This window comes from Lichenostomus cassidix, chromosome 4 (assembly GCF_008360975.1).
Source record: "Lichenostomus cassidix isolate B80296 chromosome 4, HeHo_3.0, whole genome shotgun sequence".
Classification (NCBI taxonomy): Eukaryota; Metazoa; Chordata; class Aves; order Passeriformes; family Meliphagidae; genus Lichenostomus; species Lichenostomus cassidix.
In genome coordinates this window covers 19731196-19752815 of record NC_139484.1, presented here as the reverse complement: position 1 = coordinate 19752815, position 21620 = coordinate 19731196, and the positions used below count along the sequence as shown (strand labels likewise).

At 39.9% G+C, this 21620-nt stretch overlaps 1 protein-coding gene across 1 annotated transcript in view; it reads right to left on the bottom strand.

Annotated features, from left to right (window-relative positions):
- PTPN13 (protein tyrosine phosphatase non-receptor type 13) overlaps positions 1 to 21620 on the bottom strand; it is a 116125-nt gene that overhangs the window by 9222 nt on the left and 85283 nt on the right. Inside the window, exons 19-40 of the mRNA XM_085058147.1 lie at positions 20921 to 21344; positions 20656 to 20753; positions 18733 to 18789; positions 17266 to 17358; positions 15829 to 15936; positions 14996 to 15127; positions 14278 to 14744; positions 13180 to 13308; positions 11324 to 11417; positions 10465 to 10550; positions 9766 to 9928; positions 8636 to 8850; positions 8452 to 8550; positions 6460 to 6818; positions 6091 to 6265; positions 4618 to 4776; positions 4237 to 4408; positions 3922 to 4132; positions 3075 to 3145; positions 2363 to 2424; positions 1535 to 1691; positions 1027 to 1203 (exon numbers count right to left, since the gene is read on the bottom strand). Of these exons, the coding sequence (XP_084914273.1) occupies positions 1027 to 1203; positions 1535 to 1691; positions 2363 to 2424; positions 3075 to 3145; positions 3922 to 4132; positions 4237 to 4408; positions 4618 to 4776; positions 6091 to 6265; positions 6460 to 6818; positions 8452 to 8550; positions 8636 to 8850; positions 9766 to 9928; positions 10465 to 10550; positions 11324 to 11417; positions 13180 to 13308; positions 14278 to 14744; positions 14996 to 15127; positions 15829 to 15936; positions 17266 to 17358; positions 18733 to 18789; positions 20656 to 20753; positions 20921 to 21344 (3708 nt within the window). The remainder of the gene's footprint in view (positions 1 to 1026; positions 1204 to 1534; positions 1692 to 2362; positions 2425 to 3074; positions 3146 to 3921; positions 4133 to 4236; positions 4409 to 4617; positions 4777 to 6090; positions 6266 to 6459; positions 6819 to 8451; positions 8551 to 8635; positions 8851 to 9765; positions 9929 to 10464; positions 10551 to 11323; positions 11418 to 13179; positions 13309 to 14277; positions 14745 to 14995; positions 15128 to 15828; positions 15937 to 17265; positions 17359 to 18732; positions 18790 to 20655; positions 20754 to 20920; positions 21345 to 21620) is intronic.

The following is a 21620-nucleotide window of genomic DNA, read 5'->3' as shown; positions in this document are numbered from 1 at the left end:
TTTGCATAGCTAACAGAATATCTGTGTCACAGCATAACTGATGGACAGGCTGGAGCTACTAAGTTTTCATATTCCCCATGTCAGTTGTTTTTCTGCAATTCAGTTACACTTAGACCAGCAGTAGGTCCAAACCAGGATTCTACTCACTCTTTATATTTACAAAATATAATTAGGACATGCCAGATAAAATCTGACTTGTATGCCTGCTATGGAAGCACCCTGCTGTCAATACCTTATGTATTCAATTCAATGTCTTCAGTTGCAAAGGACAGGCTACAAGGAATTGGAAGTACTGGAGCTCCAATGGTATTCCTCAGCTGAGATCCTGGCACAGCCAGAACCTCAGTGATCCCTGATTTCTAATGCAGTGACTAATGACAATAACCCAGTGACCTAGAAGTGCATCAAAAGTGCTGAAATAATCATAATTTTGGAAGTTGCATCTTGAGTTTTAGAAGGAATCTCTACAGAAGTAGCAAGCATCTTGCTTGAATTTTTAGAACATGCATACATAGTGTGACACCAAAAAAGAACTACAAAACCTACTCCTAAATACATTTCAGTTAATAACAAGTAGAATTGAGGAGATGGAATGAAGGAAAAGAAAGGTGTACAGTCACAAGTAGGAAATGAAAAAACTTCACTCTTTTAGAAAGAGACAAAGCAGGTTGGCAAACTTTCCCAAGTTGTGCAGCCTGCAATCAGTGAAATGCTGAAATACTTCATCATACCAACATGACTGTAGCTGCAGGTACCTAAACAACACTCAAGAGACAATTCCAGAACAGGATTCATTTTCTCAGATTACTTAAAGCAAACCCCAGATTTATCAAACCAGACCCCCACTTATTACATTGCATCTCAAGTTCATGGTAATCAGCAACTATTTGCCTGAGTTCAACTTGCGAAACTTCCAGTTCAGACATCAAATCAGTGTCAGCTCTGCCAAATTAATTGCTTACTTGGCACCTTGTTTCAATAAGTGTTTTGCTGTTAATGATATGCTTTTTTAATGGCTTGTGTTACCTGGCAGGTGATTTTCTGATGCAGCCTTCTTGAGATGTAGCAGACTCTGAGCCTCTGAAGTCGAATTATTCCGATTTAAGAGGTTCTGGGCTTCCTCATCTACAACATCCAACAGATACTGGACAACTTCATTGTGGTCATCCTCATCATAATACTCATCATCTGGAACCTCTGTTCCTGAAGACAAATAGTACAAAATGACAGGTTTTCCCTGTATCAGATGGTTTTGGAGAAATAATTTAAAGGGTCAGACACGTGGCATTATTTCTGGCTGTTACCATGACCTTCCTTTCTCTCTCTGACACAGAACTCAGTTTCTAGAAATCTACTTTCAACATCAACTAACTCCTCTAATGCAAAGCACATGAGATGATCTTGGAGATACTATTTTAAAACAGACTGCCGGCCAAAAATTTATTTACTTCAGCATATTCAAAAATGCCATGATTCTCTTGTACTGGTACAATAAAGACAGAATAATGCTGTCTGTCCTCATCTCATCTCTTACCTGATTTGTCACTGTGTTTAGGAAAATCTGACATCTGATTGGTAAATCCAAGGGAAGGTGCATCTCCTGGTCCTGAGAGGTTCATCAGAGCTTTTGTGTGATGGATATTGTTTTCTGTATTTCCCTGAGAAGGCCCTAGGATGCCATTGCCATTGACCTGAGAAAGCAAAGAACAGTACAAATTAACTCTTTAGAAGAGACTGGCAGTTTGTTGAAGCAGAAAACAACCACTAAAAAGTTCTCTCCTCAGCAACAAATAAAAATCCCTATTCATATCATATTCCCATCTGAGATAGCTGGGTGATGGGTGAGAAGGTTTCAGGTGTGTTAAAAGTTTCCCATGAAAAGAGCAAATAAAAAAAAAAATTAAAGCAACTAAGAACAAATCCCAAATGCAGCTTCTATGAGGGAGATGACAAATATGAGTAGAATTTAACATTATTATAACCTCTATAAAATGTATGCAAGCTTCAATACTTTTGATCCCACAACACAGCAGTTCTGAGAAAAAACTAAGGGGAAAAAAAGAAAGAAAACCACCTAGCAAATACAATAAGCAAGCATATGCAGAAACTGTGAGCTAAATGGAGTTTTCTGGATCATAGCCTTGCATCCTTCTTATAAGACAATTTCTCTTTTAACAAAACAGTGCCAAAGAAAGAGCAGATAAATTTGAAAAACTTGCATATTTATTATCATCACTACTTATTCAGATGAAGTGACAATAGTGGGATTGTATACATTGTTTTATTTATTTATTTTTAAAAGAGTGTCAAATAGAGTCTTTTCTCAAATAGGAGACAATAGGCACAATACAGGAATATTTACCTTGGGCCCATAAGCATCAGTTGTCTTTTCAGTCATATCACAGGGATCACCACAGAAACAGCCTAAACAAAAATGGGGAAAAAACAACAACTTTTTCACTGAAATTAAATTAGCCCTCATCAATTATTTTTATAAAAGAAACAAGGTATTTAACACTTTGTTACTGCATGAATAGCATTTCTGCCTGCTTGGTTTCTGTGCATTGCCAAACATATCTGAATGACTACACTTCATACAATGGCTTTTTGAATGTTCTGTTTAATGGGAGCAGAAAGCAGGAATGCTGATACAAATAACCAACTCTGAGCAAAGAGAAACATTGATGAAGAGTTTAAAAACTTACGGTGGAAACATGCACCTTTGAGAACAGGGTCGATTCCCTTTTCCTCAAAATGTTCAAGATACAACCCCACAAACACTTGTCATTGACAGCCTTTTTTTTTTAAACATCATCTGGTATCTGGGTCCTTGTTCAAAGGGACCTTTCTGCTCTGTATTAGAGAGAATTTCTAAACTACATGAGAAATGGCATCATAAAAACCCTATTGCTGAATCTCTTTTCATGGAGCTTTTTGAGGAAAGATCAAGCAAACTCCTGTTGAAGATAGTCACCATAAGCTGGACTAGGATAGTACCTTATGGCCCACATCAGTTCCTTTATTTTTATAAACATGTGCATTTCACTCGCAATGAGTAAGCACAGAGATCTTACCATTAGCTTTCATTGGCCATGGATTTGAGTTCTCAGGGCTTTTGGATTTTGGGAACACTGCATGGCCATCTCTGCAAAAAGAAATATTTACAGAAATATTTATTAAAAAATAAATAAATTACGGTAGTCACCAGATATTGATGTAAACAGTACTATTGGCAAAACTGCTAATCATTTCCAACCAACTTGGCATCATTTGCAAACTGACTATGGATGCATCCAATCCCCTCTTCCAAATAATAAATAAAGAAATCAAACAGGACTGGCCCCAATACTGAACCTTGGGGGACCCCAGTAGCACCATTCACCATCACTCTCTCACTCCAGCCAGTTTTTAACTCAATGAAGAGAGCATCTGTCCAAGCCACAGGCTGCCAGTTTCTCCAGGAGAGAGAACCTGCAGTCACCTGGGACCTCCCCAGTGAGCCAGGACTGATGACAAATGATGGAGAGTGGCTTGGTGAGCTCTCCTGCCAGCTCCCTCTGTACCCTTGGATGAATGCCATCCAGCCCCACAGACTTGTGAGCATCCAAGTGCCACAGCAGGTCTCTGACTAGCTCCTCCTGGGTTGCAGGGGGTCTATTTGAACACTTATAGTTCACAGCTGGACATAGCCTTTGTGTTCCCAAGAAACACAAGCACAGCAAGTACCATGTACTCTTGGCTCCACTGCAGTACAAAACCTGTGAATTTTACAGACCCTTTCTGTGGCACCAATCCTCAGTAACATGTGGCAAATTCCCTATCATACCAGGAAAAGGTTTTACTCATATACTCATACATATATTCATACAATCATGCAAGAAGAACAGAAAGTGGAGGGAAGCATTTGCTGCCAGAACATACCTGGTTGCTTTGAGCACCACTGTTGGAAGGTATGTTTCCAGCATTCTTTTGGCTTCTTTCAGAGTCATTCCTTGTGTGCTTACTCCATTAATGTAATGGATAATATCTAGTACATGGAGACTCTCTTCTCTGGCAGCAACCGATTTGGGGAGAATGTCACTAATATACACAACCTGATAAAGGCTGTCATGGCCTCCCGCTAATGACAAACCTTTGCAGGAAAAGAGGGGAAAAAAAATTTAAAAATCAACCTTTCTTTGTAACTGAAGGGCAAAACTTTGCTTTACAGGAAAAAGCAGAGTAATTCCGTGTTACCTAGCTCCTCCTTATGGCACATTAGTGTAATATCAGGCAGCAAATGAGGCAACACTGGCATCTTTGGTAACTCCAGAACACGCCCAAGCACTAATCTGACAGTCCTTGGGGCAGCACGGAGAAAGCTGACTGCATCAGTATGGCTCATGTTAGTGACATCAATGTCATTAACCTGCAACGACAAAAGCAACAGGTGCCCTTGTTAGGTCCCTCAGTTAAGACACCATTCTCAAGTGCTATTAAATCATGCCTCTCAGAAGGTGCATGCCTTTGTCTTTTAACCACATTTGATTTGCCCACAACACAGTTCACTTTCTTCTTTTTGACTCAAAGTTGTCCTTTTCGCACAATCCCTGTATCTGAAAACATCAATTCTCTCACTTTTATCAGTCGGTCTCCAGGCCGTAGTCTCCCATCGCTTTTGGCAGGATCCTGAACAATGTCATGGATGTAGCAGCCAACATTCTCATTGCCTTTGGTCACTGTAAAGCCCAGACTGCCCTTCTCTGACTTTATCAGAGTGACTCGGAGCTCCACTTCCTAGGGGGACAAAACAGCACTTTACAACACAGGCAATCAGAAGCAATATGAACATTTTACTGAATTTAAGACAACTGGAAGCAGACAACTGATTTACCTACTGATTTAAGTGGGACACAAGCCTGGACAGTACTAAGATATGTTGCTTAGCAGGCTCAGCTTAGCTGCTCCAAGTAAGTATCTCTAATGAGTTCAGACAGAACCAAATACTGTTTTGCACAGAAATAACACAGGGCCAAAGGTCTTTGAAATAAAATTTTGAAGGCACAGATCAAAACTGACACCTTATTTTACTCTCATCTACCTGCCATATATAAAAAAGGCTCTGTATTTTTAAATACCTCCACACATCCATAATTATTCAGAACAAAGTAAGTGAACATATTTTCCTAGAGTGAGATACAAAACCATATCTTATCTTGAAATTGAACACATGGACATATTTTGCCCATTTTATTTTGCATTAATTTTCAATTGAAAGATATGGATCTGCCTCACTGGCATTAAAAAAAATATATCACAGAGCATCAGGGAGAATGGAGAAAAACTTCTGAAAAAGGGACTAAAAAACACAGTTTCTTGTCAAAATGGACTATTGGCTAGAACAACTTTGTAACCTGGAAGACCCTCAAAACTGGGACATATCAAGACTCAATTTCAATTTTTTTTCTATCTCTGAATATATAATGTGAGGATATGGAAGTCCCTTCTGATACACAAGACATTTCTGTCGTGGCAAGAAGCTTTCTCAGAAGAGCTTCAAAAATAGGCTCCATCTTGCAGCAGAGCAGAAAGTCTTTGGGATTCATGGTTATAAATACAGCAAAGAACAGGGTCTCCTGATGCCCTTGATACCTCAATTTATTCTCTGACCTCTGAACAACACCTAAAGCTTAAAGGTCAGAAAGCAAGACATTTGCCATTTTAGCTTCCTCTTAGTACATGTTTTAGAGGTAGGTAAATATTTAATGCCAAGGTTTCCAGGACGAAACGACCCATGAAATGGACATACACACATCCACCTATGTACACATGGATGCATCCACATTCACAGAGGGAAATGGATAAACTCTTCAAGAGCTCAGAGAGAAAATGCCTGCAGACATTGGTATGAGCAGCTGCAGTGAACTGATTACAAATGGCACTTGTATGTGTCATTTATAAGGCACACACCCGGATTAATGCAAGCATAACCTACAACTATCCCATTTGTAAATTAATGTGCCTAACGTCTATCCAGACATTCCCCATATAATGGCTAGAACAACCACAGCAGGACGTTTATGCTACTGAAAGACAGAAATAGTGAATTACTGGCTCATATTCTTCAGTATTTTTTTCCAGCTGGGTGAGTAATGAATCCATTTCTCCCAGGTGTGAAGTCAACTCAGAGACTGGAGTAGTGTAACAGTCATTTATTAAAATGGATGTGGTAACATCAGGTACAGTTCTACAGGTTGGGATCGCTGGCAAATCCAAAGGCACATCACTACAGATAAACCAGAAAAAAAAGGCAGGAGTAAGTACAATGTGGCTATCACTCATAAATTAATATATGAGCCAATGTTGACTTTATGCTGATCTAAAAAGCAAACCAAAAAAAAGTATTTCTATGAATAAGTCCAATAAACTATTCTTATGAACATTTCTGCAGTATGATGAGGATCATTATCACCAGCATACCTGTCCTCAAGCTCTGCCTTGCCAGGAGTCTCTTGATCGGGATAGAGGATGGTGCGAACAGCGTCCTTCTGAGCAGGGTGTGCCTCGTACTGACCCTGTGCCCGTGTCTCAGCTTCACCTGAGCTTTGGTACAGTGCAGAACTCCAGCCAAGGCCCACCTGTGCTGCTGAGTCCATCACCTCCTCATCACCACTTCTGCTGCTGTCACTGTAGCTGTCTCTTCTGGAGGGAGATTTTAACCTTTTTGCAATATCAGTGGCTTCATTTTCATCTGAGCTGTCACCTTGTTCTCCATTTGATGGACCAGAAACTTCTCTGCTGACCTCTGGAAAAACTTGTTGGGGTGAATGGATGGGAGTCTACAAGAGCAAAAACATTTAATTCATCATAATCCGGTTTTGATGACAAAAGAAAGTTTCAAAGATTGCATAAAATTACGAAAAACAAGGAGTCAGTGGCTAGTGACTGAACTGTGCAAACACCATAGCACAGTTTCATGAAGTTCAATGCAAATTGGTGAAGACAAAGTGTGCAAAACTTTGAAACCTATGCTGCTAAAAACCTTTAAATTCATCTAAGAAAAACAAAAATACTTCTGCCTTTAGCTTCAGAAAGCCTACTGGCAGATGCTTTCAAGCAATGCCCAGCAGTAATCTACACAACTACCCAGAAATCCCTTCCACCAGAAGCTGAGAGTCACAGATTAACTAAAGTCAAACCAACCTCACACAGGAGGGAAACACAGAAGCTTTCAACCAAAAAGCAACAATAACAGACTACAAAAACTAAGATAATTTATGCCAAATGGCAACTGTTAACCAAGTTAGTAACTCCCATGAGAATGAAAAACAATTTTGCCAGCAGTTATATATTCCCTAGAATTATGTCAGCTAGCAGACAGACAAGGTTTAAAAGCTTCATTTATGCTTTCATGGTCAAATTCTTGAGTACATGTACATACCAATCTATGATAATGTTATAAACAAATTTTGACTTTCCTCTTCTTCTAATATATGCAATGTTTTATTCCACATTACAAACAGGTCTATTACAGGAGTAGCTATTTGTATTATTAGTTCACTCAGTTGCTTATTTCCAATTTTAACTTCACTCAAATTTGTATTTGTGCATTTAAGTTTCTTTCATCAGACTAGAATGATTTTACTGTTTGAAAATAATGTTAAAATAACTCAGAATCACAGAATCATAGAATATCCTGAGATGGAAGGGACCCACAAGGATCATCCAAGTTCAACTCCTGGCCCTGCACAGGACAGCCTCAGGAATCACATCTTGTGCCTCAGAGTCTTGTCCAAACATTTCTTGAACTCTGGAAGGCTTGGTGCTGTGATGACTTCCCTGGGGAACTTAAATTGAAGACCTGTCTCAATTAGTTTTGCACTTTCCTGTATTATGGAAAGCCTATTTTTCAGCCAATTTGTCCTCAACACTCTTTTTTGCTGAAACACATTTCATTTCCACTTCTCCAAGTTTCCTAAAATGGCCTTTTGTTATTTCAATTTATTTATTGGAGCATTTTGAAAATATTCTTTGGGACACCTCTAATTTCCAGTAGGTCAATAAGACAACCTTTCCCTTGTTTTTACATGCATCAGCACCCGACAAATTGGTATTCTGCAGAATATCCTTCACATAATCACAGAAACATCCGATTTCTATCTGATATCAGATATCAAAACATTGGGCTGCAAAGAAATCTCTGCCCCAGAAACACTGTATTAAACCAATTTCTCATGTCTTAGGTAACAAAATGGAGGAAAAAAAAAAATCTTCAAGCCACACATTCCTTTAGCATTCCCACAAAATGGTTAGTGCACTCCTAAGGGATTCATTCCAAGAACCACATTTCTGTGAGCACTCTCTCCATTTTTCCATCTGCATCATGCATTTAAATAACCCACCCACCCATTGGATGGAATAAATGAACTTAAGTAGCAAATAATTTAAAAAATTCTATGCCATACACCTTACCAGCAATGAAGGATCGATGTCTGGTAATATTCCAGATGGGGGTCGGCAGAGGAGAAGAGACACCTCTGGAGATGTTCCCCTCAGAGCAGAGATGACTTCCTATGGCCACAGGAATGATATTCATTATCAGACGCAGACTTGCAGGACTAGCACAGTATGAGTTTCACTACTTATAGGTACAAACCTGCTGGGATAAACCCTTCAGCGATGCCCCATTCACTTTTAGAATGACGTCCCCAATCTCTATTTGCCCACTTTCTGCAGCTGGCTGCCCAGGGAAGAGCTTCTTCACCCTCACAATAGTTGATCCCAGCTGCTCAGGGGTAAGGTTATCTTCACGGCAGAAACTGAACCCAAGGCCTGAGCTGTTCTTCAACAGCTTTACCTCAAACGTGTTCTCTGTAAAAGAAACATTAACTTATTATTTCCTGCAGCACACCGGCCATGGAAAGAGTGTCTGGTGCTGTTATTCCAGGCACAACAATGTGCAAACTCTGCCATCTACCCCTCACACAGTTCTTTAACTGTTCAGTTCAGTGCTGAACAGAAGTGTTACCTAAAAGATCCCTCCAGGTTAAAGGGGACAAAAAGCTGATCATGACTTTTCAGTCTGCTCGCTTGGCCTGACAACATCAATATACAGAAAGGCAGAGTGTCTCCTAAGGACTATTCCTCAGGAAGTCCATTAAGGAGCTTTTTAAGCACAGAGTGACACAACCTTTCCAGCCACTGATCAGGCATCAGAGCAGTAACTAGAGTTGCTGGCAGACAGAACACGTCCCATGCAAGAAGACCCACTGGTATCTGCAGTGGTTCTGCCATCTGGGTAGGCTTCCCTTCATCTGCACAAGTCACCAGCAAGAGGGGCTGAATTACGTCAACCTCTAGTTAGGGGAACAAATCCTTCTCTCTTCATCTAGCTCTTGATGCCTTCTCTCATCTAGACAGGAACTACAGGACCCACAGTTCTCATTTGTATATAAATATCTTAACCTCCCCTTGGCACCCCTTAGCAGCACCAGACATAGCAGCACCCTCTTTACTCCAACCTTGCTACAGCCTTGGCATGAAAGGCTGGTGAAACTGGGAAACAACAAACAGTGAGAGAGCAAACAGTTAATACTAGTTAAAGTAACTAAGATGTGAAAGGAAATCTTAAAAACAAAGACAACAGCACAAAAAAGAAGAGATTGCATATGTGCAGGGGCTTGATAGAGATTCCCACTAGCTCCATTCACATTCCAAGAATTAAAGAAAACTATGAAAACTAAAGGATGCTCTGACAGTTAAGACAATCCTTCTATGTGACCTGACCTGCAGTGACAAAGCTGTAATCTTTGGCATTTGTAGATTCTGTTGCTGGCTTCTCCTGTGGCTCACACTGCGCCACCTGATTTGGGAGCGTGCACTGTGGTGTCACTGGAGCATGAGCCTTGGCTCCTGAAAGCTGACCTTTCTCCAACAGCAGATGCACCACCTAAAGAGATGAAATGTTCCCCAGTTAACTGGCAACAGTCACAGAGATGCCACAGTCTACAGCACATCTAATTCATCAGGGTCCAAAGTTTTACAGCAGTAAATTTTATAGACATTCCCCTCCCCATATATATCCCCCAATTATGCCTTATTTTTTAAGGGCTGTTAAATTACAACCTACAAAATACACTAATGGACTTGCAGGATACTTGCTAATAGAGTAAAAAAAGGATTTTCTTCCAATAAAGCTGTGAGGGTGTTAAGAGGTGTCAAAGAGAGTGTCACTTGCACATTTGTACAGGGAATTAAGTTAAAAATATTTTATAAAGTGAAAACAAATAGTTATCCTTAGCAGTTCTGGATGTGTACGCTCTCTGGCTACTTTCAGGTGTGCCAGGAAGCCAAGGAGTCTAAGAAAGCACACCTAAAGTAATCATGACAATACTGGGGAGAATTCCAGCCTCGAGGTTCCCTTTACATCTTTCACTCCTGGAGACCTGGTTTACCACAGACAAGGCAGAACCAGCAGCCACTCACCTGGCCAGTGTTTCTCAGTGTTTCAACAGCTTGCTTATGGGTAGCACCTTCCAAACTAATCCCATTGACAGAGAGCACACGGTCACCTACATTAATAATTTAAGAAAAAGTAGGCAGAGCATAACCTGTAAAACATCTATGACACACATAGACCTTCAAGCCTCAGCTAACAAGCACAGTTATTTATGCAAACGCTCCCTCCCCTCCATGCTCTGAGCCAAGAAGGGAACTTTGCAAATAAACCATATGGTTTGACTCAGAGGTCTTTTCCAATCTAATGATTCTGTGGGATTATCCCATGTCAAAACTAGTGTTAACCATCAGAATGACAGCCACAAAGCTCAGACACTTTATTTAAAACAAATCTTAGTCCACAGCGGGAATTCTCACTTTAGTGAAGAATGTGGCCTGGCTTACAAACAAGAAGAGCCATAACAATTACAGCATTTTATGTACTGAGTTGCCAGGCATGCCAAGCAAGAAGGCCACAAATAACACAAAGCCCTCTCTCTTTGTGCCTGAAACAGAGAAGCGTTCTCCATTAACATAGGCTGCTTCAGAGAAAAAAAATCCCACAGCCTATCTCCTATTTTTCCCCTCCACAGCCTCAGCATTGCTCATTCTGCAGTTGTTCTACATTAGTTTTTCAATCTTCACCTGCAGAATTAGCTACCAAGGCAATATTTAAAATAACTGCAATAGCTTGGAAAAAACCTCTTTTTCCCAGTGAAAAAGGTACAATGACAGGAGGCAAACAGAGTGCTAGTTTCCAGGCCACAGGAACTGTCAAGTCCACCACAGACAGTCCTCTGCCCTTTTTTCACATTAAGAGTCCCCACTGAAAGAATGGAAATACTACCTTTTTCTATTCTGCCATCTGCTTCAGCTGCTCCCTTGGGAATAATTGCTTTCACATAAATACCACCATGCCTTATGCTAGTATTTACACCACCCTAAACAGGAAGTAAAAATAAGATTGTTAGTCTTTTTGCAGTTAGAATACCTAGTAATCAAACACAGTGCCACACAAGGAAAACTGTACTTAGGAAGCATTTGGGCTACTGGCATGTAGAAAAAAATGACAAACTATCAAAATCAAAATGTTACATCAAGCATGTTCTGTGCAGTCATGCAATTTGCTACGAATGAAGCTGGGGTGGGAAGAGTGTAAAATCACAATGCAAATGCACAAAACACAAATAAATGTCCTTCAGCAGAAACATGTCTGCATTATGTTGGACTTCACATGCTTGCATGCACACCAAAGCTCAGAGATGTGCAAGAGCACAGCATGCCAAAGCAGGAGATGCACACCCATGCAGTGTCCTACTCCAATACAACTTCTCTGATATAACAGGAAATTAAGGAGTGCTGCTTTTTCTCAGCTCAGACATGTTTGAAAGTCTAAGCTGTAAAAATCTGCTCAAGCTGAACTGACTTTTTTTTGGAGGGCCTTAGCCTTTCTGCTGATGGCAGAGGGGGTAGGACTAGATGATCTTTAAATGTCCCTTCCATCCTTAACTGTTGTGTGATTCTAGCTCACTGCTGCTCCACAAACTTGGAGGGATGAGGAAGACCAACAGTGTATTAATGCTCACTCCCAAAGCACCCAGGATTACATGTGAAAACTTAACCCACAGGTAATTGTACACCTCTCCTCATCACCACTGTACAGGAAAACAACACAGGGGCAGAATGGAGGCTGGAAAAGCAAAGATCAGTGAAGACACCACTTGGTCACCCCTTAAGGGAAATCTCTGCACTGGTTGGCATCTTCTAACATCTCCTACAAAGGCAATGTATGCATACAGCAGGCCTGATGCTACTCAGTAACCAACACCTGCTCAACTTTTGATCATCCATCTGTCTCAAGCTACAAGCTTGACAAAGCAACATGACTTTGAATAGACTGGGATGCCAAGATAACAGAATTTCATTCTGCTCCTCTTACAATCCTAACCATGTAAATGGAAACAGTGCTAGGTTTGCACATCATTGTTCCACCAAAAATAGCTGAATATTAAAATACTAAAATGTATTTTTAGCACAAGAACAGAAGCAGTGGAAAATGTGTGCATCTCAGTTATAAATTATTCTCTTTTTGCCTGAAGCGCCACTCTGCAGCATGAGAGGCCCTAAACATAAAACTACCTTCAAAATCTCATAGCCCAAAGAGAAATCAGTCTTAAAAAACATATTTTTGTCTCATATTGCAAGAAAGCAGTGTCAGGTCTCATTTGGGTCCAAGTTAGTTTTTCGCTTTCTGCCTTTTCTCCAGCAGAGGGAGAACGCTGAACACGGTGAATGCATGTGAGCGTGCACAGATCTTCTTAAATAACACTACCGCTCCCACTGCCTGCCGTGCCACTCAGGGAGGGTCTCCCTTCCTTGTAAATTTGCCACAAGATTAGGTAGCAAGGGACAAAGACCATCTTGCCTTTTGTACTCACAAAGCAGCATCTGTGATAAGAGTCTATTAGGACTTTGGGGCTCCACCATAAAACAAAAAACAAGAATTATTTAAAGGACAAATCACAAGAAAAGGGATAAAATAGTACTACTTTTCAGCTTTGGTAAGATTAATTGCACATCAGTAAATCTATATAATTAACAATGACTCAAAAAAATATTTTGCTTCCTTGTAATTTAGTAATTTAATGGGTTGCTGGGAGTAGAGAAAAAGAGAAAACATCTAAAAACCTTGTCAAACAGTACCGTGACACTTATTCCCAAGCCGTTATCTTTTTTTGCTAGTTCAACCTCAAAGATATCTCCAGGTTTAAGTAGGGTTGCAGAAACGTTTTTAGAATTCACTTTGTTTGCTGTATTCGACGAAGAAGAATCCTTTATTTACAAAAAAAGAGAGAAAGAAAAAGAAACAAACAAAACAAAAAGAGACATTGATTTGCCTTTAGAACACATGTTTACAGCTAAGACCCTAAAGGGTGGGGTTTTGAGTCAGACACAGCCAGAAGGAGTCAACATGGCAAAGTACCAGTTAGTTAGACCCAAGGCTCACTGCTTCAACTCTCCCATTCCTGCCATTGAACAGGTTTAGCACAGAAGTATGCTTGGCCTTCAGCAGCCAAGTCTTTAGTGTCAAATGAGTTGGTTACAGAGCACTGAAACAGCAGTATTTGAGTATTACAGCAGCCTAAAATCTGTTGGACTAATTTGCAGGAGTTGCCACAATTTAATTGAATAACCTCCATCAGCTGAACAGAGGAATCACCGCAAGCTGGAAATAAATTTGTAGTACTTGCCATTGTGCACTTTTAGAAAGGTGAAGCAGCAAGCTGTGTCTGCTCAAGAGCATATCTCACTGCTGAATTTTAATGCACAAGGGCAGTTTTTCATGGATGAGAGCAATCCCAGAAGACAATGAGTTCTGCTACTACCCACTCCAGATGCATCACTCCTACTTTCCTCTAGGAAAATCTTCATTTATCTGCCAAGTGAATAAACTTACCTCTAGGGGTGGTCACTAGATTATGAACATATTGGACAAACACACAGAATTGAAAGAAGGCTTCCTAAAGCCTCAGGAAGTGCACTATAGGCTCATCCCAAAGCACAATCTGCCTCTAGTAAGACAAATCTAGTGACATTGGAAAGGTGGAAAGTTGTTTCAAGTTACAGAAGTGATTTTCTCCATTTATTTTGAACAAAATCACCAAGCTATTAGAAATCAGCTACTAGCATTAGCTGCAGGCTAGGCTAGACTGGTCTTCCCCCACATCCTGACACCTAGAGACAGCTATTTCAATACCACTATCACACTGATGGGAAATATTCATATGAAATCCACTATGCCTTTTTGGCTGGCTGCTGCTCCTGACTGCCAGAGTAAGTTGCTTCATCCATGTCAGAATCCCCTCGGTCAGAATATTCCACAGGCTCCACTACACCAGGCCTTTTATTTCTCGCTCGAGTACTGTCTGATGAGGATCTCCTCTTCTCGATGGCTTTAGAGCCCCCAGCCTGGGGATCACTGCAATGCTGAGCATCCTGCTGGGCTCTCCCACTTGTACGTTTGCCAAAGAAGCCAGCTGGCTGGCTCTGGGACAGGCTGGCACTCTCAGTTCTGGAATCCTGGGAGCTCATGCTTCCATCCCGCTTGCCTCCCGACAATCCAGACAGGCTGCCTGAAACAGGCCTCTGGTGACCACAGGACCGGTTGTGCTCTTCTGAAGAGGACTCTGCCTCATTGTCCTGCACCGAAGAGGGCCTCCTCAAGTAAGCCCTGGCTCCATTACTGATATGAGCAGTGTTAGATGATGCTGCAAACCAGGAGACAAGACAGCCATCAGCAGCTGGCAACACCTTATCTGCAGCACGACACCCATTTCTCAGCTTACAGCCAAGTAAGGCTTTACCCGCCCATGTATTTGGCAGAAAACTCTCCGTTCATGCTGCACCTTGGTGTGCCCTCACCAAAGGTTACCCTAACACACCTCTTCATTCTGCCTCTGGACACAATTCCAAGCCCACATTAGCTGGGGTTGCCTGCAGGATGCCTGCAGCTCCCTACCTTTGGGCAGCTTGTCCTTGGGCTGGGAGATGACAAGCGTCACATCCTCAGGAGCGTTCTCCAGGATTTCCAACGCTGCGTGGTGGCTGACACCTTCCAAACTCGTGCTGTTTATGGAGATGAGGCGGTGTCCTGCACAAAAGGGCTTGTTCAGATACAGTCTAACATCTACATTTTTACCCGTCAGTGACAATGTGGAGTACAGGTCTGACAACCTGTACACAGTGCATGGATTAAAAATTACTAAAATTCAAGTGATGCTGGAATAAGGAGCTCTAATCATTAAAAAAATTGCCAAATCCCAAACCAAACCAGACCACAAGAATTAGTGATGAATATTTCCTCTTTTTAAACCTGCCAAATCTTTCCACATTATGATTTCTACCTTCTCTTTTGCTTTTAAAAATACAGATGAAAAAGCAGAAATCAGAAGTTAAATGAGCAATACGCAGTTCAGTACAAGACACAGTCTAAAATGAGAAGGAAAAAAAGTACATTTTTCTCATCTTCCCCCACTATAGTTCTGGTTACAGTATGTTCCATTTCACTTTTGAAAAAATTGAAGTATGGCTACTGAGTTTTAAAAAGATTTAAATTACAATGCATCTGCAAGAGAGACAATGGAAAATAAAGCCCTTATCTCTATATGTAACTTCAATTTTCTGGTACTTCAAGCTTTATAATTTTTGCTTTGATTTGAATTATTGTTGTTTTTGCACAGTTTAACAAAGAAGTATCACCAGTTTTCAGAAATTATCTGGAAGGTAACTGAAGGTCACCATTGTAAGGGATTATGACACCCAGAGCCATAGATGGAATTTTACACCATTCACCTGGTTTTAAAGTTCCTTCCAAATCAGCTGGCCCTCCAGGAATAACTGAATGAATAAAAATTCCCAGATCAAGTTTCCCTGTCTTCTCTCCACCGACTATTTGAAAGCCTATGAAAAAAAGGCCCAGAGAAGGCAAAAATGTCAGTTATCACTGCATAACTTCAGTCCATATTTTAGAACAAATAAAAACTTAGTCATTCTAATAAACGTGAAGCAAAAAAACCCAATACACCTCTAATTTAAGTCTACCTGGAAATAAACAGCAAAGCTTTTTGATTAACCTTTACTATATACTCTGTTTTGAGTAATTGATTCAGACTTTGTCTGTCTGTCCAGCACACTCCAGCAAAGGCTACAGAAGACAACTCTGACAAGAAAAACACACACAGATGACATGAAGTGTACATTTGCTGTGCAGGTGAAATTTATTTTCTATCACTTACAAATTTCTGTTTTTCTCCACTGTTAGATGTTTCACCTAAATGTTTGACCCTGGTCCTAAGAGCTCAGTTTTTCAACTCCCTGTTTTATTTTGAGACTTTGAATCTACTTCTGTTTATTCTACCAGGTACATCTGGGAAGAATGTTCAAGATTAAAAAAAATGTAAGAAAATAGAAGATATCAGGTCTTCTCTATTCTAGCTAAATAAACAGTAAATTACCATAAACTGCATGGGGAAGAAAGAGGAGAAATGGTTCATTTCTTTTAAATTTCTTTCCCTTTTGGTCAACTTGTATGTTACTGTGCAGTGTAAACACTATGTATTACTGTCTTGCAGGCTTTTTTCCCTCTCAAGTTTACACTACAGTCTTATTTTGAATAACAGACAGAACAATGTCCTTAAGGGCACTTTAGAGAGCCTTCCTACAGCACAATACTGACACCAAATTTTTCATTACTCATACGGAAAAAAATTATGTGGGTTTATGAAAAAAAACTCAGCAGTAGAGGAGGGAATGGAATGCAAATATCTCATCTCCCAGGCCCCTTAAACCTCAAATTAGTGTTCCATCTGATATTACAGGAGTAAGAAAAATACTCCACAATTAGCTCATAATGCTTTTCTTATGTCTTTTTTTTTGGTTTGTTTGTTTAAAGCATTCAAGCTGTCACAGCTGTGAGGTGTCCACAGAGACAAAATTCTATATTTAAGACAAAGATGAACTTTAAAGGCTAACTTTTAAGATGACTAGTTACAATATGAATATTATCCTATGTTTACAGCATGGAAAAACTGAGAAACAGACTTGCCTAACATCATAGCAAGTGCTATCAAGTAAGTGCAGGCTTCAGCATCTTAAATGCCTTCAAAATCCAGCTACTGCCTGCACTGCTTTACTCAGCCCTACAATAAATACTGAAATACAGACCAGAAAAGTTTATTTTGTTTTTGGTTTCTAGAAATACATGTCAGCAGCAATTTTAAAGCCACTTACCTAACCCAAACTTCTCATCCTTTTTCAAGTTCACCAAAGTGATCTCTCTCTCTGGTGTGGCAACTCTGTTCTGTGTTGTTTGAAGAGAGTCAACTGTAAAGCCAACATTTCACGATCAGACAGTAACTCAATACTTCCCCTTCAGGTTTACTTCAAAGTTCTTTTCCATTACAAAATATTCTCTGATAACTTGAAAAGCTGCTTTGATCTAGTGGATCCAACTTCCATCTTCTAAGCCATGGCCAAAGACAGAAAAAAATCCCACCCCCTTTAACTCACTTCCATCTTCAGTAGTTAAAAATCTTTTACTCCTCCTAAGAAAAACACCTAGCACAGTCTCATGGAGTGACAGCATAACTGAATCCCAGAATCTCCAACTTTATTAGTCTCAGTCCAGGAAAATATTTAGATCTGTGTTTATGTGCTCTGCCCATAGGTAGGGAGGATGCAAACACATTGGTAAAATTGAAACTGAGGCTCATTATATGAAGTACTGAAAGGTTCTCTTCATTAAAAAACAACCAAATTAGAAACATCTACTAAAACCTCTCTTGCTGAAATTTACTTCCTTATTTGCAACTGCACAGACTGCTGATTCCACCTCTTCTAAAACCTGAGCATCCTCACAACAGAACTCTGTGATAACTGAGGCTTCCCATGGGGCTGAAGTAGACCCAGGCACTTCAGAGACCCAAGGAGCATGATTTGGTGAAGAAAAAAAACAAAACAAAACCACAAACAAACACACACACAAAACCCCAAAACAAACACCACCAACAAAAAATCACCCAACAAGGAAACAAAACAAAATACAAACAAACAAACAAAAAACCCCAAAAAACCCCAACAACAACAACAACAAAAGCCTAATCTCTTGAAACTCCAACAAACATGAACATACTGCAAGTCTGAACCCATGGACTTGCTTCCTACAGAAGATACTCATATCCAGGAGTGCCTGGGATACTTTTGCCCAATGTGGAACAGGGCAATTCCACAGCTGCAGAAACCTACTGAGCTCTACACACTGGTACAAGGAGAAAATAACTGATGCAGGAGAGTGCAGCACACTGCACATCACCTAGAAAAGGAGTTTCTTCTCCCACAAAACCACATCAAGCCTGAAGAGTGAAAAAACTAAAAAGAAAACACAGAACCAGTAACCTCCTAAGTAAGAGAATGCATTTTTAAGAGCATGATCTGGTAGGTAAGAGCACCCTTCAAATCCCAGACTAAACAGACACAATTCATATTTGAAAAATATTACACACAGATGTCTAAACCTCCCCCTAGAAGCAGTCCAAAGCAACTATTAGGAGTTACATTTAGGAAAAGTTCCTATCCAGCTAACTGGCAGAGGCACTTAAGAATACCAAAGAAACAGGACAGGTAGAACAGTGAAGCATCTGACAAGTCACAAACAAACTGCCTGAATTAATTCTATAGGCATATTACTTAATCACTTACCACTCTCTTTTAATGCTGCTGACGACAGAAGATTTTCTGAAGTATTCATGCTAACACCTGAGACACGAATGGAAATATTACACACTGTTATCAAAATTTTTTAAATACAAAACCTACCAAGAAGTATTTTAGATTTAACACAGTATACATGAGCTCATTCACAATACCAAACTACTTTTAAAAATGAATAAGCATAAAACTGATTTTGCATTGGCAAACCCAAATTACTCAAGTACTCTGGTTGTAGTTCAAAGGTCAGATAGATGGTAGCTCATGCAAAGGCAATGAGTTACAGGAAGGACAGAGGTTTGGCCTTTATGACCACAGTTAACTTCAGATAAAAGTAATGGATCTTAAGCAGCAAGACTAAATTTTAAAGCCAAAAACTAAATTTTCTATCGGTATTGGATGAATATGCTGAACTCAATAAATCAACACAACAGGATTCTTCTAAGATTTTGTAAAGGAACAAATAAACTGCTGCAGTAACAAGCGACTTGAACTATTTCCATTTAAAATCGTTGGCATATAGAATTATATTCTCTTTGCAATTATCACAGCCAAGCAAATATGGCCCTACTTTAAAGAAGATAAAATAATAAATGTACCGATCTATGAAAATAAATGAGGTAAGATAATTCAAGCTTCTTAGTAAAGCAGTCCTGGCCTACTCCAAACCAAGTTTTATCTGAGATGTTTTATCATGCAAAGAGCCTGTGTCCCTCAGCACAGGCAGTGCAATTCAGCAGGACTTTCTAACATGTAGCTAAGATCCTCACCAGAACTGCTGCCCAGAAGATTATGGGTAAGCACATGATAATATTAATTGCAAAACTAAAAGCACAGGGTAAATACCTACAACCAGTCACTACAGAACCTGCGTGCCTCAGCTCACTCTTTAGCATTTATGCTCTCAGGATTGAAAAGCATCATTCCCAAGTCAGTCCTGGTTTGATGTGCACTGGGGGCAGATGTGGGATGTCACATTCTGCTTTGTCTGCATTTTTAAAATATTTTTTTTGTTTATACTGACCCTCATCGTCAGAAACTTAACCATCTTCCACTTTTCCTGATGTTCTGTAACTACAGCAAAGCAAACCAGCAAGCTAAGGATGCAAATACTTCAGTCACTGTAGTTTCTATTATAACAGGGAACCTCCTAGCACCAAAAGCTGGTGACACACAGATATTAAAAATTCATGTTTAATAACCCAACATGCTAGTTTAAATCTATTTATCTGCTCTTAATATTTTTTTTAATCTGACTCTCTTTGTGCCTTGTAAGATTACTTGTGTGCACTCCAATCTTTGCCAAGAAAATGGAGTAAGTACATCTGGCTTACCTTACTACAATAGTGTTTTTGTGAAACACCTAGTGTACTGCAAAAAAAAATTACCCTAATTTATTATATCTGAACAAAAAAAAAAACCAACCAAACCTCCAACAAATAAAAGAAAAAACCCAAACTATGTAGTTACTGCTCAGAGGTACTAGCCATTAGCCAGCTTATGCCATTAGCCAGCTTATGAGTCACTTCCAAAAAAAATCACTCCCTACATCCTTTCCACACAAAACACTAAAAGAGTTCAACCTTTACAGACTGTGAGGGTTAGCCAACTATTAAAAGATCCATAGAACCAAATGGCAGCCTGAAGTGACAATCTGGAAGATGTTTTCTGCAACAGCTCTTACTTTACACCCCTGTGCACAGACTGGTGCTGACCAAAGGAGGATTCTTTTTTATTCACTGCAGTAATTACGCAGGAACAAAGACACTTGGCCTGGATTGCTTCAACATGTGATACTCTGCTCCCTTTTCCAAATCAAGGTATTACCATCAGTTAATAAATATATCAAAGCATTACACCCAAAGCAATTTTAGAGGTTAGTAAATACAGTAATATTATTTTGTGCATGCTGACCTACAACATAGGCTTGACCGGTATCTTCAGTGGATGATGAGTCTGATTCATTTTTCTTTCTTTCAGGGCTTCTACTTAAACCTGCATGAGATTTTGAACTTAAAGGGGAGAAGGAGAGAAGGGGAACCAGACAGAGGGAAGAGGAAGTTGGGAGAGGGAAGGATCAATGTAATAAAATAATGGCATGAATAATAAATCAAAACTGATGCAAAATGTACATTGACTGTACACAAAGATACTGCAGGGTGGTCAGAGAGACTCTTACTTGTTCGTTTTTAATGCTCCTGCTGCTGATCCAGTATCAAATTTTGGCATTTGCTGAAAGACCCTTCCCATTATATCTTCTATTTTTTTGGGGGAAGAGTCCAAAGCAGTAATAACATTTTTCTTTGTGGGGTAAACAGAGATGTGACTCTGACTCAGATCGTGAAATGACTTGCTCATAACTCTGGGTCTTTCCTCCCATGGACTCTTCTCATTCTTATCCCTTGCAGAGCCAGGAAGTGGCTGGAAGAGTGAGAGCTCAGAGCAGGAGAGTCTCTTGAGGATCTCTGCTTGGACAGACAGAGGTCGAACAGCAAGTCTGTTCAGAGTGCTGCTGGCCAGGCTGCCAGTACTGATGGCTCGTCCCATGTTGAAGCCTTTGACAGAGTCTGCATGAAGGTTCAGGCTCCTAAATGAAGCCCTTTCTGTGGAAGTTAAAAAAAAAATTAAAAAAAATAAAAGAAGCAAGTCAAAACCCAAACAATTGAAGTTATTCGGTAGAGCTAGTGTGACCACCTTGTTTAAAGCATGGTTATTAAACAATCAACTCAAACAAAATGTATTTTCTCAAGATGCTTAGCAGTATGTACCATCATCAGAGACATATAAACACCCATCATGGAGTTTGCTCAGGAAGCAAAGTTTGGAGTTCATGACATTACATTAACCCAAAGTTCAAAACCATAGAATAGCAGCATATT